Below are 16,811 nucleotides of genomic sequence, written 5' to 3'. Positions count from 1 at the left end.
CAATTTTTTTAGTAAATTTAAAAGAAATCCAATAAATAACAAATAGATTACAAATTTTAAACAACGATTAGTACATTACGATTACTACATACGATTAATACATTTTTAAAGAATTTAATTGTAATTCGATTACAATCAATTGGGACTTAAGTAGATTGATGATGGTTCAATCGAACAATTATATTTCAATATTTACAATTATTTATCAAAATTACATTAGACATAGATGATATTTACTTCATACATTTTTTTACTTCTGATAATAAAAACATAAACTATTAATCATATAAATTTAAAAAAATTTGAGAATTGATTATTTTTTGAGTACATCGGTTTATTTCTCCCCCTCGGAGCTGGATTCGCAATTTAGCATTTACTCAACTCGAGATGGTGCCATCACCTCAAACCATCTCGTCGGGAACTAAAGTTCCCCCCAGGTAGCCAGGACCTGGTCTTTTATTACACGCCATGACGAGGCGACACCAAGGGATCCCCCCACTGGGACTCCAATCTTGACGCCACGCCTGAAATGGGGAACCCCAAAGGGATCCCCAACCGGGATTACGGTCTTACTTTGCCCCTCTCCCATTTTGAAGGCACAAGAGAGTCCCCGTCCAATCAACGAGAGTGGGACACCTAAGTGGCCTATCCCTCCCGGACGGGGCTGTCCCAACCTTAGGCCCACCACAAGCAAAGGAGACGACTCATATTTTGCTGCTGGCCTTGCAGTCCCAAACCCCAAGTGAAGCCCGCGAGTGTTGCATGGGGAACATTTAGCCACCGTTTGGCAGAAATTGATGATTAATAAAATAAAATAAAAATGGGATATAAAAAGTAGATCAGTGAATTTAGCCAAGAAAAAAATTAATTCTGTTAACCAAAATTATATTTATACAAATAATATTTATTTATATAGTTATATAGTTATAATATTTATTTATATTTATTTATATAGTTAAAAGAAGAGACAGACTTATAGGCCACATACTAAGGCATCCTGGAATAGTCGCTTTAATTTTGGAAGGACAGGTAGAAGGGAAAAATTGTGTAGGCAGGCCACGTTTGGAATATGTAAAACAAATTGTTAGGGATGTAGGATGTAGAGGGTATACTGAAATGAAACGACTAGCACTAGATAGGGAATCTTGGAGAGCTGCATCAAACCAGTCAAATGACTGAAGACAAAAAAAAAAAAATAATATTTATCGAACAAACAACCGATTCCTACGTTTTTATTTTAAAATAATATGAATATTACATAAAAATCCTTTAAAAACAAACTTTTTTTCAACAAAGTTACACAAACAAATATAGATTTTAAAAAACTTGCGGTACAATTTTGTTAAAAATCCGGATAGAAATGATGACAACTCAATTGTAATTTGGCTTATCAGATACGGCTGATCATTGATTTTAAGTAAAACGCACTGAAAATATAATTACTATTTTATTTTAATTCATTTATTAAAAATAAATTCCGTGTAAGGAACCACAAGTAAATCGTATTACAAAAAGCACATGATGAGGGGTTTCCAATGAACACCTCGATTAAACATACATACACATAAACATATATAAAGTTCGTACAAATAAACACACTCGCACTGAATAAGACCACTTATGTACAAGAGTTCACAAAATTCTAATGAAAAAAAAAAATACATCATTAAATAATAGACAAAGAAATAGCAACATAACAAGCTTATGGAGATAAATGGAAAGAGACTAGGCTCCTCATCAAGGCATACAAAGGTGCTCATTACATATATGATATTGAACTAGCTTAATAGTCACTCAGATTCCCTTAAGTCTAGCAGATTAACTGTTTGAAATTTCACAAGGTTATCTAACCGCTGTCTGTAATTTGAACCTTCTCAAACGTAAGGTAATTCTAGGTAGTCGTAAATTTCTTTGTTTCGTGCGAACCATGGTGCTTGTTAAGACTCAGGTTTCACTTGCTCCTTATTTTTTAAAAAGGAAGAAATTTAAATTTTATTAAAATCAGGACTTTTAAATTTTAAAATAAAAGTTTTCACTTTTTTTTACTCTTTATAATACTCCCTTTTTTGTTACTCTTATTAACTGAATTGGTCTAATGTCTAGTCAGTCTAGTTCCATTCTCCAAAGACCCAACTTGTGTTTGTTAAGAAAGTATAATTAATTAATATACAGTTTATATTATAAATTAAATAAAAGACTTTTATTTATTTGAGTGAACCAGCGAATAATACATATTAAGAATAATTAAAACTAACCGAGGTATTGAGCCAAGGTGGCAAATCTTCGACGTTTTTGGACCGTGCTTCTGTAATGTATTTCGCCAACTTATTCTAGAAACGTTGTATAATCTCAATGCTAATGTTGCTCGTCGTACCCTATACTTCTAAGCCATATGTTTTAAAATCGGTTTTAGAATCATCTTGTATAAAATTGTTGGACAGGGACATGTGTGAATCCTTGCCTAATAACCAGTTAAGTTTCTTATACCTCGGGTTTAACTGTTTTCTTTTTTTCTTTTACGTGGTACTTTCAATCAAACGACGATAAAGGTGGAACCCAAAATACCGTACGCGGTCAGAAAAATAAAAATGAAATAGAAATAAATAAATACGTTACTATTAAATTTATATATACATTGTCGCTGATGGCTTCGACGATACGTGGCACTTACTAACCTAATGGTGGCCCTGAAAAGGGCCGTTTTTGTCGTCGATTGGCTTCGACACCTCGTTGTAATTGCTAACCTTATGGTAGCCCTGAGAAGGGCTGTTGTTGTCGAATGGCTTCAACAGTTCTATTTCATAACCTTGTGATGGCTCTGAAAAGGGCCGTTTTTTGCGTTAGCTCTGAGAAGAACTGTTGGGTCCGGAAGCTGGTCTCCGGCGAAGTCGAGGAGTTGCGGCTCGTCCATTGAAATCAGACCGGGCTTCCCCTCAGCGGCAGTTGGGTCCCCACTACAGCATGGCACTGGTGGCCCCCAGAGCTCCGCAGTGTCGGGTCGGCGTCGGTCGTCCTTTGCCGAGGCGGTAAATGTAGGTAAAGGTAAAGCCGAGGCGGTTCTCCTCGAGCGATCCCATGCTGGAACGGCTCCTGGTGTTGAGTCCGCCAGCAAGGGTGATTGAAGCCCAGCGAGCTGGAGTTGGAACGGGAAGATAGCGTCCGCGTCCAGCGATTCCCTCGGCGGGCCGCCCGGGCGTGCTGCTCCGGCTGGGATGTTAGCATCCACCGGGAGGTCCCACGTTTAGCCGGCCAGGGAACTTCCGTCTTCTTTTATTTTCATCTTCTTCTTCTTGGTCTTCACCAGGTGGTGGTTGACGATGAATTGAAAATTCAGTCGTCGACCACGTGCACGCTTTTTTATTGGAGCCTAAAGTGGTGGTGCTGCAGCGCCGCTATGGTGGGAGAACTGCTCGGTGGAAGTGATGCTTGTATCAGCGCGTACGTATACTGTGCGCCAGTTCGCATCTGAGTTACTATACCGTGTTCGGCCGCCGATATTAAATTAGGCATATATGTGGTAACTATATATCCTAGAATAAAAATCTTTGAAAGTTTAATAAAAACTGGTTCGAACTTATCAATTAAAACATATAAAAGTGATTTAAAATTAATTTTTTAATATTATTTTAAAATAGGTCGAAATGGGAACAGTAAAAGAAAGAATTAGCTGAAATTAACAAAAATGTAACTTCTTTAAAGTTATTTTTATAATTATAAATTTTTTTCGGAATGCTTTAGAAAATCTTCAAAAAATTTAACGAGGACGTTTGTCCCAAACACAATCATCAACGGAAGGTAAAAATTATAAAAATTTTCTAATTTTATTACTTATTTTAAAATTTATGTTAAATTTAATGAATTTATGATAAATTTCTTTTTCATAATAACATATTTTCGAGAAACCTCGTAAAAATTATATTCAAAAGGTCATAATATAATCTAAACTAAGATAATAAATCTAAAATACGGTCAAAGTTTTTCAATTTACTACGAAAATAACTACACATTTTTAAAGTAAATTTAGTAAAGACAATAATAAATTATATTTTACTAGCTTTATAAAACTAATGAGTTCCGAATGGTTTTCTTTTAATAACAATAGTATTACTAAATGAAATTTTATAATTTAAATACCATGGGAATTAGATCAACTACCACACTGTTTCCATTTATAATTTGTTGGATAGTGACATATGTGAATCCCTGCCTAATAATCAATTAAACTTCTTATACCACGGGTTTATCTGTTTTTTTCTCTCACGTGGTACTTTCAATCAAACGACGATGAAGATGGAACCCAAGATACCGTACGCGGTCAGAAAAATAAAAATTAAATAGAAATAAATAAATAGGTTACTATTAAATTTATATAGATATCCACCACACTGATTATAGATCAACCACCACACTGTTTCTATTTATAAGGCTAAGAAGGCAAATTTGCTAGCTGTTTTCTTCGTATTTCTGCTTGAGGGATTTTCTAGAGAATTTGTCTTATAACACTGAGGGGGGATGGAATAAAGAAATCCTGTAAACAAAATCATCTAACAGAAGGTTCATTGATCGAGGTAAATTAACTGTCATATCTTGGTCCAATCGAAGGATTTAGTTCAAAATTAATTAGTTCCGATCAAATAAATACGTTTAATTCGAGCATATTAAAACTAATTTGGAAAAAGATTTCTATTTTTTATTTTTATTTATTAAATACTAGCCGGTCAGGGATCCTACCCCCGAGCCACGCTATGTTCGTTATCCTCATGGTTGTGAGAATAATATTAATAAATAACAATTGAAGTCTGAAAAGCTTCGTCCAACGTTTCGCTCGTTCTTAACGTAGCTTAACGAAGCTCTGATAAGCTCCAGCTACACAAGAAGCTACAGCTCGAGTCTGGGCGTAGCGCTCTTGGTCAGTAGATAACTAAGAATCACGCTCTTCAGCTTTCTCAGAAGATCGGAATACTCCCATTATTTTAGCTGACTTTAAATAATAAAAAAGGTTACTGCTTATTCTTGAAAGCATATTTTTTTAACTTTAGGCAATCCAATATTAATAGCCAAAATAAAATAAACAATCATAACCCATAAAAGTTCGCTAAATGTGCTAATTTACGCGCTGCCTACAGTATTTTTATCTGCCTACAGAGGCAGATTTGTCCAACAAGGTTCTGCTCTACAAGGCTTTCTTGAAACCAGTATGGACGTACGGGGGTTGAACTCTGGGAAACGGCCAGTAACAGCAGCATGGAGGTCATTTAACGGTTTCAGAACAAACGTCTATGGAACATAATCCACGTGCTGTGGTTCGCGAGGAATACTGAAATCCACGATTACGTAGGCATTCCATACGTTCGAGAGGAAGTTGGAGGTCTAGTTTCGAGGTGTGTTCAAGTTGGATAAACATATTAATCATCTCGCTTTGAATCTGCTAAACAGCGAGGACGTTAGAAGGCTAAAAGGCCCCATGTATTTGATCTTGTTGATGGCCCATTATGATTTTCCGGTTTGGTGACTTGGTGCTCACGTTTATCGTTTCTTGGCTGTCTCTACTGATTAGTTTACTGTTCCATTTAAAGTGTTTGTTTATTTTGGTGTTTTAATGTTAATTTTGACTGGATATTCAAAGGAACTATCAAATGTTATATTATTTATGTTATACTATTGTTTATTTGTTCTGTTATACTATTGTTTTTGTATTACTTGAGAATTATCATTGGATAATTCTTCTTTCAAGTGATGGTCAGTCATACGACTTACGTATAGATACATTGTATAGATACAATGTATAGATACATTGTAGTAGCTGATTGTAAGTAAATAAATTCAGCTAAAAAATGTGCTAATTTAAGCTAATTACAGTAATAATGAATAGTAAAATATTTTACAAATTACGTAGGTGATTAATATATAAATCTGAACTCATAGATATTTTTCTTTTACCATGGTAACAGAAATATAATGAAGTAAAAGGATTAATTTTTTTTCTTCAATGAACATTTCTTGATATCTTAATCCCATAGGAACATCGTTGTAATTCTAATTGTAGATAATGACCAAGCCTCTAAGGTATAAATCTTCAAAATGTTACTGAAATTTTTCCAGTAATTTTTGCAAGATGTGCGCATAGGGACGGCCGACCCTAGTTATTATTTTATTATATATATTTGTGGTTAGTATTATATTCTGTTTTTAAAATTGATTATCAAACAAAACAACCTAGTAACAAAAGATATATATCGGCTTTCATAAACCGGAAACAACTCTATAACTTAAAATCTATTGTATATTAACCAATCATGAATGAGAATTTATTGATAAAGTTAATATTTATACGTTGGAAGAAAATTTATTAAACTATAACATTGCACGATTTGAAATATTAAAGGAAAGTCTAAAATAATATTAAATTTCATATTAGTTTTTATAATTATAATTTTGCAGGATAGTTTTTGAAAGTCGATCTAAAGCTATCTAAAACATTTCACTTCATTTTCTATTTGTCTATATCGAAGTAGATATTGACGTTATCAATTTTTTATTTAATGATATTGAAAATAATATGATCGATTACTGTAATGCATAGTTATTTTCATCATTTCAGAAATAGAACACAATTGGATAATTAGTTAGTCGATGACGTAAAAAAATTAGATATTCAATCACGGCTTAAAATATTCAGATAAAATTAAAAATTTTTACAAATATTTTTTTTTATGCTCACCCACTAAATTTTCAAAAGCAAAAGAAAAGTGAAATTTATTAAAAAAATATAACAGGGAAAAGAAACCATCTCTTATGTAAACTGTTTAGTCACTTCACATTCCAAATTTTGATAAAATTTACATTATATATTAAACCTTTTACTGAAATAACCGATTGCTAAACATAAATGGAAAATTGATAACAAAAAAAAAGGATTAATTGTGCGTATAAAGTAGTATGTACACATACTACTTCCCGCATGATTTTACTACCAAGTAAAAAAATTATTAAAAATGATTACTTAAATAGTGTTGTTTTGTTTGTTCGTTAACATAGCATTAATATTTAGAATGGACAAAACGAGTCCTTAATCTGGCATTTCCGTTATATGTGTATAATCACTGTATTTATAAATATATATTATATAAAGAATTCCTATACTGGATCTCTAAATTATAACAAAGATTGTCTACATTAAGTTACGTCGTCTACTAACAAGAAACCCTTTTTACTTCCTTGTACAAAGTAAAGGAAGTATTGTGATCGCGAAAAATTTCGGTTTTCAGATTCAACGAAAATATCCATTTTTGACCATCCCTGAATTCAATTTGACAAGCTGATGTCTGTATGTACGTATGTTTCTCGCATAACTCAAAACCGATTAGTCGTAGGAAATTTATTGATTTATGACTGTTGTAACATCCCCTTTTGATTGCAATCAAATGAACCAAAAGTGTCCAAAAATACCCATAATCCAAAAAAATGGATTTTTTACTTTTTTCTTAACTGCAGTAATAAGCCCTCATTGACGGCTTTTCAATGAAATATCTATCATAAGTGGTTCATATTTTCACTGGTTCCAGAGTTATAGCCAAATAAAATCTTAATTAATGAAATATTTGGATCATACAAGGATAAGGCACATCGGTTCGAATCCGACTTCATCTCCATTTTTTAAAACTTATTTTTTAATTTAAAAATAATTGACCTGTGTAAAAAAAAATTACGATAATTATAATTCAATAAAAAAAAAAAAAATATGAAAAAATATCAGAAGTTATTAATGAAATAAAACTTTATGTACTTTTAATTTTTTTAAAATGTGAATATGTAATTTAATAGGCGTACAAGGAAGTCATATGGCGTTCACATCAGATTTTCTTATTTATTTTCCTAAGCAAAAGATGAGCTTTAAAAACTATGTAATTTTATTCCTGAAGATATGATTTTGCGTAATTAAAGTATTAGAGGGAAAACTTTTCTTAGGTTTAGAATTTCTAATTGAATTATCAAGCTTTCGTTTCCTCGTAAGCTACAAGTAATTCATAATTTAACTTTATTTTATTTTTAATAGAATCAAATAGAATAAATAAAAAATTAATTGGAGCAGACAAACATAATATTAAAAAAAAAGTCTATATTCATCCCTAAAAATAAAAAAAGGGTGAAAATGATAATAAATGAGGAAAGAGGACGGACGATGGTCAGTCAAGGTAATGAAAGGTGGCGATCGGCGTTCATGAATGACGTAATGATGTAAGATTACTTTCGCTCCTCCCATACAGTATCAGTGCGGTGATAGCAATATGTATATAAAGAACCTTCTATCTATTCTCTACACTACTTGGTCATCTTCTAGCAACCAACTAACATAGAATACACAACAGTGTTCAACAAATTCCAGTATGATCTCAGTAAAGGTAAGAAATAGTAATAAAATTAATTAAAAATAATAATTAATTAATAATTTCGTATATTTTAAATAACAATAATTAAAGCACCGGTAGAATACTAAGTATAACTAAAGTACTTTGCTAAGCTTTAAGTTTTTATTTAAGAAGGAAAATTAAATTTCAAAACCTACGTAACCAAGGGTCAATTTGTATTTTCCTGGCATCATAGGTTTCAGCTATTGCAAACAAAGGAAAGTATAGTAATGAATCAAAAAATTTAGTAGAGTTTTTTTGGATTTTTTTAACTTTGACTCAATGACCCCAAAAAAGAAAAAAAGTGGGGGGTTAATACAGTGCCTTCGTACGTACGTGTTTTTAGGGATCAATTTACTCAAAATTTGGCAAACATAACCCGACTTTATATTAAAAGCTCAGTACATGCGTCCATGCTTATCTTACAATTCTTTTTTAAAATTTTCCCCAAAATTCCTCCTTCCCTAAAAATCTTTTTTTAGGGAAAAACGATTTTTTTTTATAGCTTCCTAGGGATAGTTGTAGTGCAAGCGATAAAAAAAAAAATACTTTGGAGGCAATATTGAGGGTGGTGGAGTCGATCAAAGTTTGAAATTGATTTTTTTGAATTTTTCAAAACGTTTGATATTATTAAAACTTTTAGTAATAATATTACAATAAAATTTCATCATAATTCACCCCATCCCCAAAAAAATAAATTTCATGAATTTTTTATTGGTTGTACATTTTTCAGTGGAATTTTTTTTAATTACTTCCATTTATCATACATAGTAAACGTAGAAAAATTAAAACGTTTTCTTAGGTGATTTTGGTGGAGGGAAAGCAAAAAAAGTATCGATTTAAAAAAATTTTTTAAACATTTTTTGGTTTATTTAAACATGTAATAATAATTTTACAACACAACTTCATCTAAATTACCACGACCTCCGACAAAAAAAAATCTTCGGTAACTTTTTTCATGTACAATTATTTTTCCACTACATAAGAATATATAAACAATCCCAGGAAAGTATTACAAGTTTGTTGTCAGATTTTTTTTTTTTGATCAGACATTCACACCTTTTCTTTTTTTTTTAATAAATCCAATTATAAAATTAGTTTGCTTACATAAATTCTTTATGTTTTTATTACTTTTTATTATCTATTAAACATTTTTCTTATAAATGAAAGGAATATAAAAAATTTCGAATGACATTAGTTACTAGAATTTCTTTCTCTAACAATAATGATATCATTATATAACCTATTATTATGATGAACAGGATAAAGTTGTGACATATGAGCCGAGTATCACTTCCATTTAGCGTGCTAGGTATGTAGATAGATAAAAAGTTGATGTATAAAACTCGCTGTTTTATGTAATTCAGAAAGGAATCACTCCTAAATTCATATATTAATCCTACCTTAAGATTTTTATTATTTCTTATAATTTGAGCCGTTTCAGAAATGACTAATGTCTCACGTAAACTCGCCAACAATCGTTTAGTAATACCAATCATTTTTAACATAAATTTTAAATCTGCAATAAATAATGCATAAATGTTTATAAGTTTATTAATAACACTAGCTGCAGAGGCGTACCTACGGCACGCCCTTCGCAGCTACGCCCTCCGGACGGGTGATATCTCAGAGTGAGATTATTAAGTGTACAAAACTGATTACCTCTCGTTTAAAAATATTTTTTTTTGAATGATGAAAATATATATAATGGAAGTTAAATTAGAAATTGATACTAACGAATCGGGATTTTCCGCTAGTGATCGGTACATTCCGAAAGTATAGATGTACAAACAAGTTTGAAAATTTATAATATATACATTTTTAATTAATACAAAAAAAGAAAGGATTAAATAATATGAAAATGAAAAGCTTTTATCAAAAAAGATTATCGATAAATCGACTTCGTAATTGTTGTCTTGTGAACGGAATCGATCAAACAGTTTATTTCGGTTAACATATTTCTAAATTAAACTGGAATACTTGCATGTAAAATTTTATTTAGTCCTGTTTAAACTTTACGTATTTGATACTTTTAGTTTACAATAACGGCACAGTACAACTTACGTGAATACAAAATAGCTATTTTTTTAACTCGGTCTTGAATTACTCATGTATATATAATTTCATTCAGAGTCTTTTTCAGATATTTCTAATGTAAACAAATCAATTAGTTTTCATTTTATAAATTTTTCGGGAATTTAGTTTTATATTAATTCCAAATAGAAAATATATTAATTTATGTAATTCAAATTTTAGCTTTTATGATAATATAATGGCGTAAATGTACAAGTTTAGTTTCAATTTCATACTGTGAATTAAAACCAAAACTTGTATACAATTGGCACTTTTATTGAATTTGTAGGCAGAACAATCTATAAGAATTTCCAACCAATTACAATAAATTTTTTTTAAATTTATTAAGATATGTAACATCTAAAATAAAAAACTGTAAATGTAAATTTTTGTATTATAAACAAATTGCCAATGTTTTAAATACATTTATCATACACTAAAACAGAAGAGTTGCGCGCTGCAACGCCAAAAAACTGAACTAACTCACATCGATCATATAACATTTCTCTTACAATATTCGCTTTTGAATTACAGAAAATAAATTTATAATCTATATTTTACGATAATCAACAAAAACATACCTTACACTAGAAAGAAAAAAATCTCGATTTATCTAAACTGAATTATATCGATAGTCTTGATCAATTTTTTTTTTCTTCATATGCATTCAAACAACGTTTTTCGATCTAACCCAGCTGACAGATACCAGTTATGCGAACAGCTTACTACGTAATTTGAATATTTTATTTCTTAATGAAATATTTCCTTAAAATTTTATTTCATAATTTGTCATTCATAATTTGGAGTAAAAAAATAACAAGATAAAATATATATTAATATATATATATTATATATAACTTGGCAATCTCGTCGCGGCTTCGCCTGAGCTATAAGGTTATTTGTGTTTCCCGTCGGGGAATTCTTTTTTATTTTATGTTTTTTAATCAAGTAACCAGAGGCAGGTTCTGCCAGTCGCGTCGCGCATACAGTAAGTGACAGTTTTGGGTGAGCCGCCACGCTGCACACTGTCGTACCCCTAAAAAAATCAAAATAAAAAAAAAAATCCGAGAATGGTTTTGTAAATACTTATATTAGGAGCATTTACAAGCCTAAATCTACTGAATATCTCCTTTAGTGTATTCGGAAATGGAAGAATTTTGGAATCCTTGTTTAAGAATTTTCTAACTTTCTTTACCCTTTTCAAAAACGAATTTCGAAATTGGTTTTTAAATATTCACATGAATACAACACATATCAAAAATCAAGTTGATATCTTTTTATGTATCGAAAAATTAAAAAAAAAAATTTAATGTTATCCAATTTAAACTCAGAATTTCAAAAAAATCTAGAAATGGGTTTTTAGATGATAGTCAAATGAAAATTACAAACACCAAAGATCAATTTATTATCTTCATTGTTACCAAGAAATTCAAAAAGTAGTAAACCTCATTGTTACTCCATTTTAACCCTTTAAACTTGGAATTTCAAAAATTTCTTTCTAAGTACGCTGACACCGTGTACACAAATTTTCATAAATTTATCTTTAGCATGTTTTACTGGGAGTTTATTATAAATCAGTCACAACTTGTTGTTTTATATATTTATAGATACTTGTATATCAAATATTTCCTACTGCTGTGATTATTATTATGTAATAGGAAAGAGTAAATAACATCTTAAAAATACATAATATATGTAATATAATAATATAGTTCGGAAATAAATGGCGTAGAAATACCAACATAAATTATTTACGGTAAATACATTCAGTAACAGCTTACGTATATATATAAAATATATCAATTACTAATAAATATCATAACAAGATTAAATAATAATAATAATATATATATAAATATATATATATATATATATAGTAACAGTTATGAACAGTAAATGAAAAACTTACATAAATATATTAAACCGATTTTCCTTAATAAAAAACTTTTTCTTTTCTTAATATTTAAAAAATTTAAAACGTTTTTATGGAAAATATATGTTTCAGAATATTTCATTAAGTAAATTATAAAAAACTATTACGAACGAAAGATTTAAAAAAAAAATTCAATCATTTAGCAATTTTAATGGCTAGGCATAAGTTCAAAACGATATCATCGAGTATATACCTTTAAGTCATCTAAAAAAATAAATAAAAAAATTATTTCTGAAATAACAGAAGAGTCTAAAAATGCTCAATATTGTTAACTTTTTCAAATTTTATATCTTTTTATTACATCAATAATGCAGTTCTGAAAATGATAATGGTTACACCCTCGAAAGTTAATGTTTGGATTATTATTTTAGATTGTTTCTTTTTTTGAAAACTTTCGTAGTCATTTTAAATTTAATTTTTTAAATAATATTGTGCAGGTACTATAAAAAAAAGTTGGCAAAGTATTGTATGACTTTTCCGGCTATTAATAATAAAAATTAAAAGAGTTAAGAACCAAAAAAACAGAATATATTTTTTTTAGAGGTGGAGAATAAAGTTAAATAATTAAAAAAATATAAATATTCATATATAGGTTAAGCTTGACAAATTTTCTTAAGAAAATTTTATTCTAAATCAACCACTTCAATAAAGGTTAAAATAATAAAAAGCAAATTTTCCAAAAAAGTTTTTCCATTTTAGGTCCGAGGTCAATAATTTAATAAACTATATATATTTCTTGATAACACTATATATGAAGCATAAACTTACAAAAATCTTTGAAAAATATTTAAACCGAAGAGAGATAAAGCAAAGAATAAATATATAATTCAATTTTAAAAGGTGGGGGTTGATTTTATGAATTTTTTTCGAATTTATATTATTTGTAACAAATTTGATTTAATAAAGTTTTCTCTAAAATGCCTGAAAAAAAATCGAAATTGATTTTGCTATATTTCGCTACTACCTCAATGCATTTTGAAAAGAAAATGTAATATGATAAATGCCCCATACAAAGAAATAATTGAGCCAGATTTGAAGAAAACCTGTTTGGTCAATCCTGAGATATAAGACCAAAAGTAGTGTGACACATATACGTATATACATACATATGTTTTTTCTGCATAAATTAGCTGAACCTAAAACGTAAAAATTTGCAAAATGAAACAGATACTTTATTTTTGATACGAGTACCATACTTTCCCGTTTTATGTAGCTATTTTATCTATATTTGCCAGGAAAATAAAAGTATATATTATGTATTTACACAAACAACCACAAAAAAAAAACAACAGCATCGAGTCGATGCTGTTGTTTTTTTTTTGTGTTATTCTGTTATTCAAGTGATGAGTCATCACTTGTAATGAAATTACTGTTTGATTGCATTAAGCACAATTCAAATTATTAAAAATAGGGAAAATTGCTATAAAAGGGTTGAAAAATAATTAAAGAATTGATAATGAATAAAACACAAACAGGTTTACCCCCTCTCACAGTTATTAGATGAATGTGATAAATGAATTTTGTAGCGTAAGAAAAACACCATGCCTGATCGGCATTCGAACTCGGGACCTGTGGACGAAAGACCGAGACGCTACCACTCTGCCACGGAGATCGGCTAAATTCAAACAATAAATCTATCAAGGAAATCGTAACAATATCGAATTACAAAATACTGGTCATAAATATGAATTACAAAATAAAATAAAAATATAAAAGTTTATTAATTTATTGGTTGTATTATTGTAACAAAATAGAACAAGCTGATCATACGAATGTAATTAATTTTGACTCAGTACACGTGAAATTTGTCCGGTATACTTAGATATCCGTTCATCATAGGTTGATGTAATAGGAAGTTGCATTGTATATACAGTACATATATTAATAAATGATACTAGGAAAACTTCATGGGATATTTTAAACACTGTATTATTTATATTCTTCAGTTAAATTAAAGAATTTATGCTTAGAAATGGCATATCCTACATGTTAGTCAATCACGTACCATACACAATCCAATTCGTTTATACTCGTATATGTGTTACACACTTCCGTTAAAGATTTACTCGTATTATTCAATATAGCAGACTTCTGCTTTCACAATTACATTGTAAATTTATTGTAGTTAGAAAGGAAATTATAATAATAAATTAGCAATCTGCTCTCCTATATTAAAGCGGTACACGTACGCTCTCCGTCAAAATACTCTCTACCGTAAATACGTACATATAAATCCTAAATAATTACAGCCTTCATTTAAATAATAATAGATCATTCAACGCAGATTTTTATCTGTTTAAATTACATTTCTATTTAACATAAAAAATATTCATTTTAATATTAATTTTTCTTATGTTTTTCAAAGTTTATATCTTTCCCTCGTATCGCATTTCTAGTCTTCTGTAATTTTTTTTTGTTTGGGAAACTGTTTTACCATTAAATAACAATATAAAAATCACATCGCCTTCTTCGTTTGTATCACTTATCCGTACGAAGTAAAAATTTAATAATCTAAACGATATTAGAATTTTTAAATTTTCTCATCTCTTATTTTCTCTCATATTTATACTGTAATTCTATTAAAATTTCTTGAAAACTTTTTGATTTATTACGAAAAAATATTGCTCCTTTTGTTTAAAATAAATTATCTAATTTAGTATAATAAATTTTAAAAAAAACCGTAATAGAAATTGAATAATAAAACTTTTTCAATTCATTTTTAGACTTCCGACTTCTTAAAAGAGTTAGTAAAAAAAGATTACTCATGTATTGTCGAAAAATAATTATAAATTTAAGCGTTAAAATTTAAAGAGAATTTAAAAAAAAAATATTTTTAGGAGTTTTAACCTTTTAAAGACTTATTTTACATTTTTTATTTTTACTTAAAATGCTTCCAGTATAAAAAAATGAAACTCAATTTTTAAAAAAAAACCGCTCAATAGGAATGTAAAAGTGAAAAACCCGAATCTTAATAGTAAGGAAGACAGAAAAAATTAAACTACAAATGAGTGTGAAACTAAGGCTCACTGGATTAAGTGATAATGTATTATTTCTTTATTCAAACTTTCCAAAATAATTTTATTCTTAATTTTCCGTGAAAATATATACAATATTAGAATGTGTTCAGACTGCGTATAATAATGCTGCAGTAGTATAACAAATATAATAATAATACAATATGATGATGAGAAAAATTTGTAAATATTTTGACAAAGTTATAAAAGTTTACCACTAAACTTAAGTGAAATAATGAGAATTCCATTGTAGTAAAAAGGTTTGTACATTTGATAACGAATAACCCTTGAACATATATTAAAAAAAATCCATAGGCGTCGAATTGAGAATATTTCCCTTTTATTAAAGACTGTAAAAAAAATATCAATTTTGTTAATAAATTATGAATTAAAGAAAATAGTTATAGAAGAATTATCAAGGTTATAAGCAAATAATTAAATAAATAAATATTGTATACTTATACCTTAATTATTTTTTCAACATAAAAAAATAACATATATTACTATACTTTAATACCATTAACAAATAAATACACTAATCCCTTATTAAACTGGATTTCATTAATTCGAATTTAGCTTAATCTGATGAGCAAATTAGGAGAGAAATAATACTATAATCCGGCAAATTTGGGCATACGCGGTTTTCACCGGATCTTGACGTTTTGACACCTAAGGAATCCAAAAAACCGGATGAAAATTTTCCGGATATTTTCGTATGTATGTGTATGTTCGTGTTGGCCTATAAATCACCTTACATCTCCACAACTACTGGATCGATTTTGATCAAACTTAGTCATATTATTCCTGTGTATGGTGAATTGATGCCATTAAATTTTCAACTTAAAAGGTCATGGGAAGTGAAGCTGTAGAGCAAGGTCACCCTCATTATCTCGAGATTTCGCCTAATTTAGGTTATAGTTTTCCTAGGCATATTTGTTAACGATTAAAAAATATCGATATTTGCAAAATCGCACTCCCTAAAAAAAATTCTGCTGTAGTCGTTTACCATGTAGTGACGTCACAGGTGAGCGGTAGAATTAAATAAATAAATTTCATTTAAAGTGTAAAAAAGTAACTTGGTCTGGCTGGGTCTCCAACTCGATCGCTCGGTTGACCCAGTACCTAGTGCGATAAGCCTCGCGGCTACACCAGTCTGCCGATCGCATAAGGAAAATTTGTTCTATGTAAGTTGTGAACTTATATTAATTTAGTTTATGCTGACCGTCGCCGATAGTACTGCCACACACGCGCAAATTAAATACGGTATGCGCGCGGCTAAAGCCGCGTTCCGGCTGAAAACTGTGTTGTTAGCTTTTGGTTTACGCATAGCATTAATGGAGTCTTCAATGATAATGACCGGCCGTCCTGTACTAGGTCAGTTGT

The 16,811-nt window shown here is 29.6% G+C and overlaps 2 protein-coding genes across 2 annotated transcripts in view; one reads left to right on the top strand and one right to left on the bottom strand.

Moving 5' to 3' along the window:
• Nucleotides 1-16,811, bottom strand: part of Lmpt (four and a half LIM domains protein limpet) — a 913,540-nt gene that overhangs the window by 538,097 nt on the left and 358,632 nt on the right. The window lies entirely within an intron of this gene.
• LOC142331616 (uncharacterized) overlaps nt 8,331-16,811 on the top strand; it is a 50,955-nt gene continuing 42,474 nt past the window's right edge. The window contains exon 1 of the mRNA XM_075377646.1: nt 8,331-8,402. Within this exon, the coding sequence (XP_075233761.1) occupies nt 8,388-8,402 (15 nt within the window). The 5' untranslated portion in view covers nt 8,331-8,387. The remainder of the gene's footprint in view (nt 8,403-16,811) is intronic.

Source organism: Lycorma delicatula, chromosome 10 (assembly GCF_047948215.1).
Source record: "Lycorma delicatula isolate Av1 chromosome 10, ASM4794821v1, whole genome shotgun sequence".
In the NCBI taxonomy this organism is placed as follows: domain Eukaryota; kingdom Metazoa; phylum Arthropoda; class Insecta; order Hemiptera; family Fulgoridae; genus Lycorma; species Lycorma delicatula.
The sequence above is the reverse complement of the archived record's forward strand: the minus strand, read 5'-3'. Positions and strand labels throughout refer to the sequence as shown.